The sequence below is a fragment of the Sinocyclocheilus rhinocerous genome, unplaced genomic scaffold, assembly GCF_001515625.1.
Source record: "Sinocyclocheilus rhinocerous isolate Xijiao unplaced genomic scaffold, SAMN03320098_v1.1 scaffold682, whole genome shotgun sequence".
Taxonomy (NCBI): domain Eukaryota; kingdom Metazoa; phylum Chordata; class Actinopteri; order Cypriniformes; family Cyprinidae; genus Sinocyclocheilus; species Sinocyclocheilus rhinocerous.
In genome coordinates, this window is record NW_015642528.1 from 613,601 (window position 1) to 633,112 (window position 19,512).

At 37.9% G+C, this 19,512-nt stretch overlaps 1 protein-coding gene across 4 annotated transcripts in view; it reads left to right on the forward strand.

The window, feature by feature from the left end:
* The window catches only part of LOC107756106 (cell adhesion molecule 1-like), a 328,363-nt gene that overhangs the window by 208,008 nt on the left and 100,843 nt on the right, over positions 1 to 19,512 (forward strand). For 3 of the 4 annotated variants that reach the window (XM_016573093.1, XM_016573096.1, XM_016573097.1), the window contains exon 2: positions 16,534 to 16,551. The exons of the other annotated variant lie outside the window; for it this stretch is intronic. In XM_016573093.1, coding sequence (XP_016428579.1) covers positions 16,534 to 16,551 — 18 coding nt within the window. The remainder of the gene's footprint in view (positions 1 to 16,533; positions 16,552 to 19,512) is intronic. 4 annotated transcript variants of the gene reach the window in all.

The following is a 19,512-nucleotide window of genomic DNA, read 5'->3' on the forward strand; positions in this document are numbered from 1 at the left end:
ACTTGTGTGTATAACAGATTTGTGTATGAATTAACTGGTTCTCGCCATGAATATAGCCATAGATGCTGGAATGGCGTTAAGAAGAAAATAAACAAACCATTTAGCTATTTCTTTGGAAATACTGAGAAATTGTGCACAATAAGGCCGAGAATGTGTAGTAAATGGGGTCAATTTTAGTTTGACCTTAAAGAGATTTGTACACTTTGAATTCAGTCACAATGTGTTTTAGTTTTCCCTCAAATGGAGTTGCTTTGTAGCAGATGTATGTGTTAGCAGTGCTCTGTGCTTTAGCCTGGAGGAGTGTTTGTACAGAATGGCATTTGGTGGGTAAAAATAATGGCTGAAGATTAGCAATACTGGTCGATTATATACTCTCCCTCCCCTTCCCTGCCATGCTCTATGGAATAGGTAGCAGGTGGTTGTGACGTGTGATGGAGGCTTCACTGAAAGACATTGAAATAGCAAACAAATTGGAGGAAGCATTCTGTGGGGTTTCCGGTGATTGGTGTCAGAGTTGATGGATGTTACCACCCTGGGATGCAATCCCAAGATCGTGTTTCCGAGGAGCCCAGGTGCGGCGTGGGGGGAGAGCAGGTGAGAGCAAGTGGAGAGAGACTAGAAAAGAAAAGAAGAAATCCTTGCGGAATATTTATGACTGAGACAAAGCTGCGTTGTAGCCACATTGCTCCAATTTTAGCGTATTTTAACACAAGTCTTTTAAAGCCAGGAAATGAGTGTTATCCACACCAGCATGACCTTTATTGGGACAAATGGCCCGTAGTGCACTTGGGTGTGTGTCAGCACCAGATAAAAAGAGATGACATTAGAAAAGATGATCTCTGGTCACCACGCTGATTTGTGGTGAGAGGAAGATGAAGCTGTTTTTCACCCTCTCGCTCCATATAGAGACGGGAAGACGAGAGATGAAGTGCAAGAGAGGACGAAATAAGGAGGAATGACACTTCAGACATGGGTTATGTAAGCAATCCGCAGCGTTGTCAAACACTGACACCTTATCAGTCACTTAGCGTTTACGTTTGCAACCTGCCAGATCCCTTCTAAGTCTCCCCCATAGACTCCAGGAAGGGAACGCTGGAAAAAAATCCATACGGCTTGCGGCACAGTATGTGGAAATCCGACAAAAACGGCCTCTAACTAAAGACAAAAGACGCACTGAATCGCTCAGTTTTTATCACCCACTCTAATCTTAATACCTTTTGTAAGTTAAGCTTTAACTGGGAAAGCTGTTTGTTTGGTATTGACTTTCCCCCATAATCCAATTCCAAATGATAAATGGGTCTCTTTCTGATTGAGACATCACTGAGCTTGTTTTTCTGTCGCTTATTCCTCCAACCGTTTTCCATTTCCTGCATTTCCTACCCATTCAGAGTTGGAGTGTGTTTTCCAATGGAGGCTGATGTAAATATGACAGCCCATGGAAATGGGATAGAGTGGCAAATTGAATTACGGAGCGGCATAATGTGCCAATATGGCAGGTGCACGCAGTCATGTCTGTGCGGACACCATTGATTAGTGGCACCTGTTTCTGCCGATTCTGTCTCCCGGACAAGAATGGATATCGGCCCATGACATTTTTTTGTGAATATAAACCTTATGCCACTCAAAATTGGTAACAGACCAGCACTCGTGTTTTTGCCTTTGACAGCATGGATGAGCCATCTTGGTCTGCAGAGGCATGTGTGCAAACCGTCCACTCTTAATATTGCTTTACATGGCAATGGAACCTGTCAACACTCCCGCTCATGCCTGCCAGAATTTTACATCTAAACGGCGAGTTCTTGTTGCACCATTGCACCAGCAAGTGATGCAAAACAAAATAGTTTGTTCTACCCATATAGACAAGGCTGGCAAAGCCATGGTACCCATTTAACATGACACAAATGCTAACACTTTACAATAAGCATCTAGATGTTAGTAGTGAAATAGTTAACATGTAATACCAATGAACATTATGATTATCTATTTTGTCATCATATTGGACCGAAATGTTTATTATTATTATTGTCATCATCTGCATCAGGCTAATCTTCCATGTCTGTGTATCCCTACAAATAAACACAAAATGAATTAGAGATTCAGCTCAAAGCCACCATAGATATCCTCTAGCCTTAGGTTTGACTGGCATGCAATCATTTCTCAAAGAGCTCCATTTCTCTCTTGCAACTAACACAATCTTTAACCCTGTTGTCTTGGTATCCTTGCAGAAACCGGGTGTTCATAAGAGTTCAATTTTCAGAGGCTACCCTCAGGCTGGGAGCACAATATTGTTGAAGAATCCTGCCTGTATAATAGAAATGAAGCAGCACTTCAGATGAATCCAGCAAGCAAGCACAATCAGCCCTGTGCGTGGAATGATGGGATGCATAGTAGTGGGACTATTTGTTCACATGACTGGTTGAGTCTCGAGAGCGATATATTTGTTCTTCATTCAAAGTCACATTTCCATCTAAATAACAAAGCCATCACGTGATTCCAGCTCGATTCCATCGGAAAGCTTCAGCTCCAATGTAACCTTTTCTCCTTAATCAGTTCTTTTGTAGCTAAATGTCAGTAGATTAATTGAAAACTTGGGGCAGTTTAAAACAACAGCTGACAATTAATTTCCGTTGTTTCGGGCACCCACTCTAAATGCGTTTGACAGCAATACTGTGTCAGCAGTTCATCACACCATGTGGAAAGTTTGGGTCAAGTATCCGGTTGCATGCTGTTGGGTTTCTACCCCTACAAAGTTGGGCTTTAGCACCTTATCGTGCAGAAATCCTTTTAGGTAAATGTGTTTAAGCCTCGAGTGCAGCAGGAGGAGATGAAGACCATCTGAGAGGATGATGAATGATGGCTCCTGAAGGAGCAGCTGCCCCTTTTCCAGCCAGAATACACAACCTACCTCTCTCTCTCACCCTTCTGAATGAGGAAAAATATAGCTCAAAGCCTCAGGGAGGGATTTTGTGTCGTCCCATCAGACAGTTTTAGGAATAGAAATGTAACAGATGCACGCTGGAGTTTATTCAGAGGACATTTTTGTCATTTCTCCACAGGCATCAAAGTGAAGGAACGTTCTATATGTCATCACAGGTGCCGTGATACCAAAACAACGGTTTGTTTGAGGTAGTGCCAAAGGCTGGAGAAGATCTGCATCAGAGCATCCTCCATTTTTATGGAAATAGCTCGCATTGTTGTTAATTATTTATGGGACTCTAAAAACAATGCATTGTCAGCCTTTGGTGCCGTTGCGTTCTTCGATGCTCTGTACGCGCTCCCTGCAGAGCTCTGAGCTACTTATATAAGTGCTACGGGAACCTAAGGTGATTTTAGAGGCAGAGCACACTGCCATCCCATCTGCATCACTGACTCCCGGGATGAAATGGATGTTTGCGCAACCTTCCTAATGATCTTTTTTTGTTTTTCAATTAAACCGATGAACATATACTTGCTTTGTTTACAAATCACTGAAGCAAGTCGCTTCGTTCACGGCTCATTCCTCCCTTGCGCATCTTACGACATAGACTATGGAATATGTACAAGTGCTTTATCACTTTTGGCACGCTATATTTTTCTACAGGGGATTTGAGGACTTGGGATGAGTAGAAACGCAAAATGGGAATGTGTAAAAACGCTCTTGCTGCGGAAAATGAGTGTACTGGCTTTTGACGCGGCGCAGTGGGAAAAACCCTTCCGTGTGTGCTTTGGAGCTGTGAGAATGTCTCTTTTGCCTTGTCAGATACAGAGCAAACTTCCTTTCCGTCTTTCATCATGCCTCTGTTTATCCCACTGTACTGGAATGCACATATTCTGCCTGACTGCATCGCTTGTTCTTGCTCATGCAATCTCTGCAGATTTAATTACACGCTTTTCTAAATTCATAAAAAGTGGGAGAGAGGTAGGAAAGCCAGTGATTGAGGAAGAGAGACAGGGAAGAGTGGGCCAAGCAGTTCTCTGGGGTCATGTATTTATGTCGGAGGAATGGAACCCTACTGTATAATGATTTGCAATGACCTCACAAATGAGCGGATTATGCCGGGGTTGTCGGGTGCAACCGTAATGGGCCTGAGGCTCAGTAAGGTTTTCCATATAGCCAGGCGCCTGACCGCATAGATGGGCTGTGAGAGTGGAATACACTTGTGCTTTCTAGGGCATCTACCCATGTGCATACTTTTATCTTCCCCACTACAGCTTTCTGAAAGTTAGTGTGTTCTGTCACCTCACAATACGATACCACTGAAGTAAGGGCACTTTTGGCTCAATAGACTTTATAACTCATTTTTCATCCTCTCTATAGTTAGTTAGCTAGTTAGTTTATCAAAAGTTATAGTCCCACCACATTAATATGGACACTTTTGTGTCAAAAGACCTTAAAACACACTTTTCATAATCTCCTTAATTAGTCAGCTAGTTAGTTTATCAAAAGTTAAACTAACTAGCTAACTAACTCTCACTAGTTAGTTAGTTAGTTAGTTAGTTAGTTAGTTAAAAAGTCCCACCACAGTAAAATGGGCACTTTTGTGTCAGTAGACCTTATAACACGCTTTTCATAATCTACATAGTTTATCAGAAGTTATAAAGTCCCACCATTGTAATATGGTCACTTTTGGCTCAATAGACCTTGTAACTCACTTTTCATAATCTCCATAGTTAGTTAGTTAGCTAGTTAGTTTATCAAAAGTTATAAAGCCCCACCACAATAATATGGGCACTTTTGTGTCAGTAAACCTTATAACACACTTTTCATAATCTCACTAGTTAGTTAGTTAGCTAGTTAATTGAAAGTTATGAAGTCCCACGACAGTAATATGGACACTTTTGTGTCAATAGACCTTATAACACACTTTTCATAATCTCACTAGTTAGTTAACTAGTTAATTTATCAGAAGTTATAGTCTCACCACAGTAATATCGGCACTTTTGTGTCAAAAGATCTTATAACACATTTCATAATCTCCTTTAGTTAGTGAGTTAGTTTATCAGAAGTCAAAAAGTCACACCACAGTAATATGGGCACTTTTGTGTCAAAAGACCTTATAATACACTTCATAATCTCCGTAGTTTGTTAGTTAGTTAGCTAGTTAGTTTATCAGAAGTAATAAAAACCCACCACAGTAATTTGGGCACTTTTGTGTCAATAGACCTTATAACACACTTTTCATAATCTTCATAGTTAGTTTATCGAACGTTCTGAAGTTCTGCCACTGTGTAATGTTGTTAAACTATGCCATTAAATGAAATATTCTATCTTTTTCTTTTTTAAATGCATAAAATAAAATAAAGCAATTATCATTTTCTGTATTCCAAATACACACAATTAAATAATATTTTAACACTTTTGCATAATTTGACAAATTTAGAATTGTTCATTGTGGTGGAAGTATTTTCACACAATAAATATTGAAAGGTTTGTTTAGTGCATCATACTTTTATTATGGATAGTTTAATCCTGAAAGTCAATGTCTAAAATAAGAGTAAAATAACAAAATCTATACATAAAGGCGTTTGAGAAAAAAGTGGTAAATGATGAAGGCATGGTAGATAATTACAATGTAGAAATCTGTTTAGTTATAATCAACCTCTTCAACATAAAAGTGCCCGAAGTTGAAGAGGTGACCTGTGAAAGTGTGATTCTACTGTATCATTTTCAAAAGTGACTTGCTTATTCATTTATTGAGAGAAATGCTACATTTAGATAATTGTACAATATTTTATATACAATGCAGTAGCTGCAGCATGTTTCCTTCTCTATACAAAAAAAAAAGCCATGTTATACACAGATTGTAGCTAATACAGAACCTTTTAATTTTTTTCCCCACCACATTAAATCAATTTCAGCTGCTTTGGTTCAGGCTTTAGCACCTGTAGTCTTTCTCATTTCATGACGGGTATCAATGCTTTGTTCTGTTTACTCTGACAACTACATTTTGGCGGCATTTTGCCGCAACCAATGTGGTATGGAGAAGAAGAAACATGGTAAATGGGGGCACCACTGTGCCATGTCAAAACATCAGTCATTCCTCTGCAACTACTGAAAAAGGGACTTTTTCATCTGGTGAGCATCCCAGGAAGAGCCTGTCATATCTGTCAGTGGCGCAGAATTCGTGCTTCAGGTTAGTGTTCCCAGCCAGGAGCAAATATGTGGCTAATGGCAGACTGGCGGCCTCTCTTTCTTTTGTGTAGGCTGATCCAGGGGATTAAAGCATCTGCCTGCCCTCCGCTCGCTATAATGGCATTAGGGAATGGATATGCTTTAGTATTCCGTTAAAGAATATCTGATATGAGGGCTGGGCTGATTTAATTAAGTAAAAAGCTAGACCTGAGAGCGAGGGGGAGAAACCAACAAAGGCAAACGGGGAATAAGCGAGACAGACAGGCTGAATTCAATGTGTAGTCTCTCAGCAACCAAGCGTAGTCACTACAGCGTCAGAATATCGTGAGAATGTTTTAACTGTGTTAATCTCTATATCAGCCATTCATCTTTTCACCAACAGTTCCCATCTTTTTATCGCAACCCTTTTTGTCATAACCAGCCATGACAAGCAATAGGATATTTTGGGAGTTGCTTGGTTTGTTTATAGGTAGCTCACAGTGGAATCTCATTGGTTAAAAATCAATATCTGTACCTACATTTACACACTAAAGTGATAGTTTACTCTCACGTCACTCATGTCATTCCAAACCTCTATGAACACAAAAGAAAAAATGTCTCAATGTGTTTTGTTTTGTTAGTTGTTTTTTTTTTTCGCTTTGTTTTTTTTAATGTCTTGTTACGTTTTGTTAATGTTTGTTGTTTTGTTCTTCAAAAACTATTCTTCAAAATCAAAAGTCATACAGGTTTGGTACAACATGGGGGTAATTAAATGAAGACAGAATGTTTTTTTTTTTTTTTTTGTGAAATTTAACTGTATACAGACTGTACTGTATGTGCAGTCAGACTGTTTCTCTTGCTCACATTGGAGGAGCCGTATAGTCTTATAGCAGAAAGCACAACATTTCGAGTAAGTGGCAAAGATGGAGTCCATTTAAAAAGCCTATTTCTCTCACATCCAGAAAGCATGTTAGCTGCAAATTTCTATCACACTGTGGCAACCCCCAAAATGTGTTTCTTATTTCTGGCAAAAAAAGTGTAGGCTACAGCGACCAAAAAATTACCTTGTCCTTGTCCTTGTCTGTTTTGGAGAAGCCAACATTTAAAATGTTTGTTTTTCATTTTAGTATGCGTTATGATTATAACCTTTTCTTTCCAGAACACCGACCTTTCCATTCACTAATAACAGCCAAAAATGTTTTCCACGGCCTCTAGCGGGTCAGCCGTTCAGAGTGCAGTTCGGATTTTGTGTGAAATGGTACTTTTTATAATTTAATTATTTATTTGTTTTTGTTTTGGTTGAAGGACCCTTACTCATAATACGTGACTGACATTCCCATCAAAATGTTGGCGATTTGTGAACAGCAGGAAGTAACACTGCTCACTGCTTTTGCACAATTCTCATTAGCTAATTAGTTACGGAAGAGTCCATTCACCATTCATATTTGCAATAGTTCCGTTTCTGCTGTCATACATCCTTGTGGGCACCTATTTTGACACATTTCCTATCAAAACAGGACACTTCAAACAGCTTGTCTCTTTTTAAAAGAAATTGCCAATATGCTTTAGTTACTTCACATTTGTTCATTCCAGGGAGCATTTGGTTGGGTGAATATTTGTGTCATGCATCATGAGTCGTCAGTACTTTTGGTCTGTTTTCCTGAAGGAGAACGGCTGTTTGAGTACACTAGCATATAGATGACCTCAAAGGTTCTTGTTGTGATTTCATTGGGTCCTTCTTAAATGGAGTGACTTCTAAGTTATGAGGGGTCACTTTACCTCAGGTGATCCCACAGAGATATGCCCTGAGATTGAAGAGTTGCTGGGTGTGCTATCAGATAGCAATTACTGGAGATCTGTGCCTCTCATTCAAAATTAATGGTAGCATTCCCTTTCTGGTCTCTAGGTCTCGTCTGTGTCCACCCCAACTGTCCCTTTGCTGTATCAGTTCTCTGTCTCGCCCCCGTTCTGTCCCCAAACACCTGATGGCTTTCGTCTGAAGCTATTTTCACCGACTGGCTGTAACATTCAGATCCGCTTTTGAACATCTAATAGCAGCATTGTTGGTATTCAGGTCTTATCATTGTCCTCGTCCTTTTCTATTCTGTCTTTTTGACTTGCCTTTAGTTTGAGCTTTGCCAAAAGTGTGACGAATGTAAATGTCACCTCTTTTCAGATTCCGATCGTCTGTAAAAAAAAAAAAAAAAAAGATAGCATCACGATCCTTGTGGCCTCCTGGTGTGTTGCGTAGAGGTGTTCAATTGGTGTCTTTGGCATGCTGTTCAGAAAGGCATGGATGTGAAGGTCAATCTGTGTGTTGTGTGGATCGTGCTAGGCCACACAACCCTGCCCTTTCCATCAAATCCCTTTTGAGATGAAAATATGACTCTGCTCTCCTAACCTTTTAATTACATGAAGGCTCAAGCAGGTCAGGCTGTAAGCTGCATGTCTGTGGGTATGTACATCTGCTCACAGTACTCCATCAGTGCCCTGAATGCCTAAACATCCATGGCCTGATGACATGTCAACTCCTGAAAGACATATCCTGACTAGTTGGCAAGCAAGCAATTATTTTTGTGTTATACACCACCAATCAAAAGTTTATGAAACCTATGTTATATAATGTTTTTGAAAGAAGTCTCTTTTGAAAGATGAATTAAAATATTTTATATTATTGAAATATATATTATAATGTAAACTAATATTTATTTATTTGTTGGTTTGTTTGTTGTAGTGCTCATATAAAAGCACTGCCACAAAAATGGTATTTATTTTATTTTTGGAATTGTTGTTGTTATATAAACATTCTAATAAATGAATAACACAAGAAACAAATGATCACTTTTATTATTAAAAATGGACTACTACTACTGTATTATTCTTATTCTTATTCTTAATTTATTTAATAATTTAGAATTTTAATATTAAAATATTAATATTAAGATATTTTTGAAAGAAGTCTCCTAAATTTAATGCATCCTTTCTGAATAACAGTATTAATTTTAGTATTAAAAGCGCATTAAAAACACAGTGTATTGAGTGGTAGTGTAATGAATTCATGTTCATCTATAAAATACTGACATATGCTAATTAATATATTTGGAATGCTAAAGTTATAGTAGTAGTTGTTGTTGTTGTTTTGTATGGGTGATATTTTTGATAAATACATTTTATTTTTATTAAGTGTGCTGCGCTTTAGATGTCAATTTTGAAAATGTAGTTTTGCACATCCTTTAGTTAAACCATGGCAGTGCTGACCAGCATGGAAATTCAGCAGGGTAGTTTTTAAAGAATTTTTGAAAATATCAAACTGTTCATGGCAGGTTATCTGGCACACATTTCTGGCTGCCCACATTGAATCTTCTCATGAATCTTCTGTGTAATGTCAGAAAGCAATGCTGGATTCCCCAAAGCTGAAGGAAATTAATCTGTGAAAACAGACCTGCTGGATCTCTAATTCTAAAATATCGGAGCTATAATTCCTTTTTTTGCTTAATGAGCCTCACTCCTCTGAAGAAGTGGTAAGTGTCCCCAAAGTTTAAGAAAACCTCAAAAGTCACTTCAAAGTCAGAGGCGGATGGTGGGATCCGCCAGATGTGACCTCTCTCTCTGGCTCTTCCAAGGTGGTTATAGGACACTGAAGTGTCTATTCCCATCAGCGAGGCTTATCAGAGTGGCAGCAGCGGTGTCTAATCACCGCCCGGCAGACAGACAATAAATCCCTCCCTATTATGGCTCAGGTACACACACGCTTCAATCCTCTCTGACTAAAGCAGCCTGATAGGACAAAGACTTGATCCTTAGAAACACTTGCACTTTGTCGCTGACTTTGAAGTCCATGAATCCGACGGTTTTTGTCCAGTGACATTTTTAGCTTGAAAAAGCTTTTCTCATGTTCGCATTTGCAGATTACTGATAATTGTGCTTTAATGGGTCCACTTATCATGTTTAATTTAATACCTCATGAGCAGCAGGTTTCTAGGTTTTGATGAGGACGATGATACTGTGCAAACCTGTATGTGAGGCAGCTGGTCAGGAGTGAGCTGTAGTGTAAGGTCATATATAGAGGTGTCAAAATTAGCGCGTTAACGCAGGGGATTAATTTTTAATTTTTGTCTCTTTTTATCTTGACAAGAATTGTGTTTTAGACCCAGAACGTCGTTACGAGCACAGCAAACAGGAGACTTTTCAGATGCACAATCCAGCATTAATCGTGTTTAATTTCAGAAAAAAATGTGCGATTAATTAGGTATTTTTTATTCGACTGACAGCACTAATATATATATATATATATATATATATATATATATGTATATATAATTAAATGTAATTAAATATAATTACATGTATAATTAATATATTTTATGTATTAATATTATTATTATTTTAGTGATTTAGCACTGCCACAAAAGAATATTTTATTATTATTATTATTATTATTATTAGAAATGCACTACCTGTCACGTTTATGTTTCCATGCCCCCATTTGGTCCTTCCTGTTCGTGTCCTCATTGTATGAATTTGGTTCCAGCTGTGTTTGTTTAATTGGTTAATTTGCTCCCAGGTGTGTCCCATTGGTGTCTGTGTATTTATAGTGAGTCCCGTTCGGAGTTTCTTTGTCCGGAATTGTGTTTGTCAACTCCTTGTGCTACGTGTGATTCCCTGAAACAAAGAATTAAACTCCTCTGCCGTGCTCCTCACAGTAGCAACCCGTGACACTACCACAAGAAAAAATTATTTATTAAGAATTTTGAAATAAATAAATTGTTATATTCCTTATCAGTTGCTTTGTATAAAAGTGTAAAAATAAATAAAGAATCATAATATCAATATTATTAAAGGTGACCTATTATGCCCCTTTTTACAAGATGTAAAATAAGTCTCTGATGTCCCCAGAGTGTGTATGTAAAGTTTTAGCTCAAAATACCCTACAGATAATTTTTTATAGCTTGTTGAAATTGCCATTTTTAGGGTATGAGCCAAAACGCGCTGTTTTTTGTGTTTGTCCCTTTAAATGAAAACGAGCTGGTGCTCCCGCCTCCCCTTTCAGAAGAGGGTGGAGTTTCTAGAGCTCGCGCACCGGCATCATGCCAGCAATAACAAAACACTCTCTCACACACTGAAAATGTCAGAAACTGCTAGTAGCAGTGTTCAGCCATATATGTTCGAACCGGTGTCGTGCCGAATTCTGCACCCTGCCAGATTATTTATGAATTACACAGACGGGGAGCACGGCGCTATAACAATAACAACATAGCTGGTCTCATGGTGCCATTACATGCTAACACGAACTTTATAAGTCCCGAATATGATTATGAGCTAGACAAATTCAAGCGGTCGATTTCACATTGCTTTCATATGCAATTTTTAACTACCACATTCCTATTCACGATCATTCTGGTAGCACGTGAAGGCAGCATCAGTGAAAACAGACAGACAATGGTAGCTTTAGCATACCGTAAACATTTGCATATCTACGTTTTTTTTTTTTTATGAATGAAAAATAAAAATCGCACCCACGCAACTTATTTCCGCTCGGCAGCTTCACTCTGTATTCACTTGGCTGCTTACGCACACGTGCAGCGGAGAAAATGGCAGAGATTATATCTAATCTCCATCCCCGCCGAAAAAAGTTAAAGGGGTCATCGGATGCTGCATGCACTTTTACAAGTTGTTTGAACTGAAATGTGTGTTGGCAGTGTGTGTACAAAACCACCCTATAATGATATCCGCCCAGTGTTTTTTTTTATCTCGTTAAATCATTTCCCCTTTCTCAAATCGAGCCGATCTCAGATGCCTCTCTGTGTGATGTCACACAGACAGGCCCCTCCCACGATTGTTTGATTGACAGTAGCGTTTCAGCACAGACTGGACTGGTGTCTTACCTTAGACCCGCCCTGAGTGAGCTGTCATCAGTCCACCATTGTTTCGACACCAGAGCAGATGTAGACAAGAATGACTCCTAAGCGACTGAGGTGTCCTGTTTTTGGATGTAATAATGAACATAGCAGTCGTCATTTACTCCCGACAATTGAGCTGCTGAAGACAGATTACCTTTGTTTCTGAAGGGAATGCGCCCCCGATCTACCTAAATGCGTATATATTCGCGCAAATCATTCATGATCCAGCTTCACCTCCAGAAGAAGTGAGTATAAGGTTTTTTAATGAATCTTTGCAAATCGCCTTTCCTAATAACGTGCTAGTTAGCAAGTTTCACGATGAATGCGGCTAAAGTTTACCATCTCTCAGAGAGCGGCTTGGAAGAGAGGGGCGGGACGGGCAAAGCTCATTTGCATTTAAAGGAAAATGCTACAAAACGGCTTGCTCTGAAAAGAGCTGTTTTTGACAGGGTAAAAACGGTGTTGTTTTACACTACCATTGAGAAATTTTAACCAAACTATGTTACAGACTTTTCATTAAAGGGGGTAAGAATCATATCAACTTGTGGAAAATGGGCATCCTATGACCCCTTTAAACATAAAGGAGCAACTGTATCTAAAATGCTAGCCACGACATGACGGCGGCGGCAACAACAATACTACAGCGAGAATCAATTAAGTTACGCCTTCTTTCTTTACGTGAACATTTGGGCGGCGTTATGCAAATCTTCCCACATCGTGATGTAGACATGTGGGGGCGTGTTTGAATGAGGCGTTTTAGGAGGGCGTGGACGAGTCTTAACTTTTATAAAGAATATCTCTTTGGGTTTGAGACTTTAGTCTTTGCAACTTTAGGGTTCTTATCTATTCACGAACAGCTTGTAACACTCCAAAGAGAAAAGAAAACTTGAAATTGCATTTTTTTTATATACATGTAGCGTATTTTAACCACGCAGCAAACCTTTTAAAATATTTTGATAAATTACTGAAAAAAAATTAATATACGACTTTTTAAACCGTTTAACTGATTGTATTAATCAGTCAAAAATTCTTATGGTCGATTAACGGTTAACCGGTTAAAATGAACATCCCTAATACTGAAGTATGCATGCATGACGCTAATGGTGTTTTCAGCATCTACATAAACATGAACATCACCAGAGCTGCTCTGAGAGAAAACTTATACATTTTCTAGTTTTATTTGAGAAACCCCATTGTCGAATACACTCTGAAACTCAAAGGTCCACTACAACCCGTCAAAATAAAAGTTCAATTTAACTAATATATATAAGAAATATATTAGCATTGTACAATGTACTTCAAAGTTATAATAACAACAACAATAATATTCTTTATAATAATGAATTTATTTAAACAATTTTAAGGAATATCATGTTTGTCCATGTTTTAACTTAGTATGCCTCTGTTGTGCAGAACTTTTTCAAAAATAAAAGTTGTTACATTTTCATTTGATAACATTTTAAAACATTAATTAAAATGTTAAAGTGTGATATAGATATACATAAGGTGTATAGCTTTATTTTTTAAGTTTGTTTCAAATACTTTTTTCAGTAGGAAGACCTCAATACTTTCATTAAAATGATTTCAATTTTGTTGTAATAAAGGATTTGTTCACTCAAATAACTCGTTCTTAATCATTTAAGAGTCATTGTTACTGATAAGAATTACCATAACATAATGTAAAATAACAAATTTTTTTAGATGTCTATATAAAACTATAGTTAAGTAGTATAAGTTTGATCGCAACATATAATCATTGCTGTTAATAGTGTTCACAGTCTGTTTGATTACATGTCATTAACTAACTGTATGATATAGACATCAACTTAACATAGTCACCACTGATAAGCTACTTTTAAATATAATGTAGAAACTTTAATTTTCTGTAAAGCTGCTTTGCAATGATTTGTATTGTGAAAAGCACTATACAAATAAACTTGAATTGAATTGAAGTCTATATGAATTTCTGTCTTTCTGTAGCAATACATTCCCAATTATGACATCATATTTTTTAAACATGCCTTGCTTTCAAGCTTTTGACTATGTGAAGTGCTCTCGGGTTGGTGCAAACATAAAGCGAGACACAAGGGTTCATTAATGCAGCTCATGCATGCTGACCCCAAAGTTAATGTCCCTATCATTTTGGAGTAGGGAGCATCTCTCAAGTGGGAGAACTCATGTTTAATGCATTGCACTGGTCAGAGATTTTAACCTCACCTGAAGAGAAGGGGAGAGAGTGTGACATGAACTGGGCAGTCCCTTAGCTCTCCAGTCAGGGGCCCAGTAAAGCCTAGGGCTGAAAAGCCAATGCAGAGTTATTCTGACGTCTGACATTTACTTAACATGGATAACCCTGTTCGTGTGGCCTGTGCTCCAGGGGTCTAAATTCAAGGGTGGCCCCAGTCCCCTGTGACTCAACCAAATCATGTGACAAATCCTAAAGAAGGCACACTGTATTCTCTCACGGCACCAAGTCTCTACCGATCTACTCTACTAAAAAAAGACCTGCAGCTTAGACCAGGCTAGTTTCCAACTATAGCCAACGTTGTGTTGTTGAAGGAATCCTGGCTGTTTCATAGGCCTATGCAAAGCTCTGTGAGGTATATTTAGATCTTGCCTCAAGGGTCTTGGTGCAAGCGGCTGGGTTTGAAGAGTTTTGTTTGGTACTGAGCGATGATTTATGCCGTGGTCACCCATGGATATTTGCATGGATTTCTGTGTACTTTCTCTAATGTTGTTTAAATTCAATTGACATGCAGATGCTCTGAGCAAAGCTGAGGCACAAATATCCATCTTCAATGGCTTTGCGTTGAGTCCCAGAAGAGGAATGCTAATTAGCACATTAGCTAAGATGAAAATTTGGTGAAAATGCTAATAAGAAAATTGTTTTTCTAATCAGACTCTGACTCATTGCACAGTTTCATAAAGCCATGTTGGCTCTAAGTGCTTTTTAAAACTGTTATACGGGTACCAGAGGCAGTGCATTAGCTACGCTTCTGATTTGGGGCCTTAGCAGCAGATAGATGAGCTCAAGACCAGGTGCTGTTGACATGTTGCAATTAATGAAGTTTCACAGCGCGCCGCGTCAAGAAAAAGCAATGAACGAGTTAAAGTAATGTTCCGCCGGGGACCTGATGATGAATTTCTCCCTCCATTGTTTCTTATTGTTATATTCATGAGGATTTCGCTGTTTTAATGGCTGTTCAATAATAACAACAATAACATAATTGAGTTTATTTATTTTATTAGGGAATTATATGAGATGGACTGAGCGAGTGTGATTAACTGCATATGATACAGAATTTATTCTTCAGCTCAATCTCATATTCACAATAAAACATTAGTTTGAATGTCAACTGAGAAAAGCAATATCTTTGTCATACTATCCTTTCATCTGTTGAGGGTGATTTCCGATGACAGCACTGCTCAGTGCATTTGTTGGCTGCGTTTTACAAAGTGTTGTTGAAAATAATGTCCTTGTTTACATCCCTGTTTCAGTCTCTTTCAATGTAAACGTCTTTACTGCTGACTCACTCATAAATAGTCCCCTGTCGCCATCTAATGGTGGACCAATGGAGCAATGAATATTTAATAAACAAGAGCCGTCAGCGCCGATAGCCTTGTGGGCAGCGCACCGACATACAGCGCCATTGCTCTATGGGCATCCCGAGTTCGTATCCCGACTCAAGGATCTTTCCCGATCCTGCCCCCCTCTTTCTCTTCCACTTTGCTTCCTGTCATGTCTGATCTGTCCTATCACAATAAAGCCAAAAATAAATCTTTAAAAACAACAACAACAGCCAACATAAAAGTTGCTAACCAATTCAGTTAAAAGTTCAATGGCAGAGCTCTGATATACAGCATTAAAGTTATATAAAATGTAAAGCTATGCATATGACTTTGCCCTCAGCCAAAACTGTTTGCTCTGGAACAAATAATAGATTAATGAGACCAAAGATTGCCCGTTAGATTTATAGCTCATGTTTAACCACTCTAGAGACTTCAGAGCCCGAAGAACTGGCCGAGGTGAGGCTGCTCTCGGCACATTCACATCTCTGAAAATGTTCAAGCTAATTTTCAAATAGACACTATCTTTATTAACAAACAGCATATGTGAAGTATAAACAACTATATTCTCACCTAAAAAAACTCTTAAAACTACAATTTGTGACAATGGTAGTATTTCTAAGATTGTAGTAGACGCCATGACACTCACTGTGAGAATTGCTGCAAGCAGAGTGATACAAATGGTGAAGCGGTTCCCGTGACAATATTGGGTGAATATCTCATGGTTGGAAAAACCTTTCAGCCAATCAGATTTGAGGACCAGAACGAACTGTTGTATATTGTATTATATTATATTTTACATTTTTTATTTTATTTTTATTTTTTAAACATTGACTGTGATTTTGGAAGATAATACTTGGCTTTTTCAAATGTGCTATTTTTCTTTCCTCTGACTGCATGACACTTTGGGGGTCGTCTATTCGTGAATGGCTTCCTCCTAATTATTTTCTCTTTTCCTCTCCCCCTTTCACACAGGAGCTGCTCAGTTCCCAGGTATGGCTTCCTTTTTACCTCTTGTGTTCGTGTGTTCGTTTTTTTTTCTTCATTCCCATTTTCCAAATAGCTTGTCCTTTACAGCTAGCAGTGCTGGTCATAACCGAAACCATCTCGCCTTTCTTCTGCCTCTGACAAACTGACTTCTTCTCTCTCAGCCTCCACCGGTACAGGTGCTGTATCTCTCCAGCACTCCATCTTCCTCGTCCCTTCTAACATCATCTGTCTCTTACCTTTCAGGACAGAAATTACGCCTCATTCTCTCCGGTGTCTCATCCAGTTGAATTTCTCCATTTTCACATAGCACATTTACTCCAGATATGCAATCATTTCCTCTTCAAATGTGGGGAATGTGTTTTGAAGGAGGGCGGTAAAATAAGTCATTTAGTAAACCGTACTCAAACTCTCCACTCTATCAATGTCATGCCAGCGCCTCTCAGGTCTTCCTCATTTTATTTCTTGCCATTTTTTTGCTAAGTCTCATTACGATACGAGAATATTTTAGATTTTTCTTTTATACGGTATAAAGGACATTATATTACTAATGGTATGTTTAGTTTAGAGAGGTTGCACACAAAAGCACCATAAAAGCTCATAGTGATAAAATAGTATCATGTTTGCAAAGTCTATTTCATCCATTGCAACAAGGCTGAATTCCTTTTCTTTGATAAGTACCTGCTTGTACAGTACTTCTATCCTTTTCATTTGTGTCGATTGGAGGTTTGAAATAGATATAATGCACACTGTAATTCATTGATGAATGTCTCATGACTCACTTTTTAATTACTTGAATAAAACTTCAAGAACAATATGTTTTAAATCACATACCCATAGAGGTTTAATTACATATTAAATATAGTTTAATTATGCTGAAAAATGTGTGATTATATATGCTAGGACTGGGTAAAAAAATATTAATTTCTCGATTTTAATCAATTCTCATTTTTACGAAACGATATTGATTCTTAAATCTCAAGAATCGATTAGTCTAGCCTGTTTTCAGTCCATAAAGGGAACATTGTAGTTACACTCCCATCCAATAAATTGCAATAAGCGTTGTGCTTTGTAACTTTTTTTTTTATATTAAAGGGGTCATATGATGCGATTTCATTTTTTCCTTTCTCTTTAGAGTGTTACAAGCTCTTGGTGCATAAAGAAGATCTGTAAAGTTGCAAAGACTAAAGTCTCAAATCCAAAGAGATATTCTTTATAAATAAAAAGAGTTAGCCACACCTACCTAAAACGGCTCTTGGCACTGTTTAATGTGGAGTGACAGATCGCTGTAGCGCTTCAGTTCAAGAGCGGCAACACGAAGTGCGCGTGAACTTATCTCCTCTGGTTTAATATCATTTTCAGCAGAGTATAAATGACCGAAATCCGATTCCTTTCTCACGTAATCAGTCAGTGTTTCAATCACAGAAAGATGTCAATATAACAGCTTGTAAACAATGTCACGTAAAGTCACATTTACTTCAGAAAAAAACAATCATGTCCATAAACTCTTTAGTCAGCTAGAAAAATTAACTCTATAAAGGAGCATTTTGCTAAATATATGCACCATATAACATTCATTACAATTTTTACTGTTCTTCAATGTTTAATTTATGTTAAGTTTTTATGACAGCCACTATTTAAATGTTTATTTATAAAATTAATTGGAGTAGAAATATAGGCTAATTATGTAATTGTAACTTTATTATTATTATAAAAATGACATTGAGTGTAATTTAAGCATTTGTATACAAATCAGTTCATTTTAACCCCCAATATTTTAATGTAGTATAATCGTTTCTGATATATAATGGGTTGAAGAGCTTTGGGGCATAAAGGAAAGCATAAAACTTCCTCCACCCTCTTCACCTCAAGGACCATAATCCACCAGATAACACAAAAAGTCCTTCTACAAAAATCAAAAGAAGCCATACTAAATAAACAGTCCAAATAATATAATTCAAACACATCCAAAACCAAATGAAAAGATAAGTTAGACACATTTCATACTAGGGATGCCAATTTTTGATTATTCCCATGATCGATCATCGTTTAAATTAATGATCAATTAATCGATTAATCGTTAACCTTAATGCTGAAAATTGCATCTATTGCAGTGTCATATAGTCACCGGCAAAACAGGATGTTCAAATGCTACTCAAAACGCAGCTTCCTCAGCCGAATGAAAGGGGTTTTTAGTCTAAATAAAAGGCTGGTAGTAGGATTGTAAAATGAATAGATGCGATTACGATCATTTGATAAAATGAAGAGAGCGCGCTGTAGTTATGTTTGGGATCATTTTACTTTGTTGGCCGTTTCATATCCTGTCACGGAGACTACTGAATGCACCTTTTTAAATGGTTTTCATTGTTTCATGGTGCTCAGTGTTGTATTTTAAAACACAGTCGCAATGTTTGCAATTAACATTATCGCCATTTTAAATATAAATAATCCCAAACGGCGCGTGGGGCTGAGCCACGGGGTCAGTGAACCGCTTCCACCAGCGGCGCTATGGCAAAATACACTGTTGCTCACATGAAACATGTTTATGTGAATTCTATGACACAAGTGACGTACAAAGCTTTGTTTATAAGATAAATAATTGGTTAGCAGGCAAATGTTACAGCGCGACCATGCTTTTGGATTCATGCAGTTCGAGCCCATAATTTTAAAGCCATACATGGCTTTTGTTTTGTTTTGTGTTCTTTTTTGCCGGTTGGTCACAAATTTTATATTTATCGTTTCTTTTCCCAAATCCTTACCATCTCACCCTCTAATTTCGCAGGTTTATTTTCTTGTCATTCACTTTTAATCCATGTTTTCACATCTCTTACTGTGGTAAACATGCGGGTGGGAAATGAAAGATTTCGTGGCCATGAATTAAGAATTCGTTCCTACGACTTATTAATTTGTTCCCTCATTTTAGTTAAAACATGGGTTATCATTAGGGAACAAATTAATGAAACATGG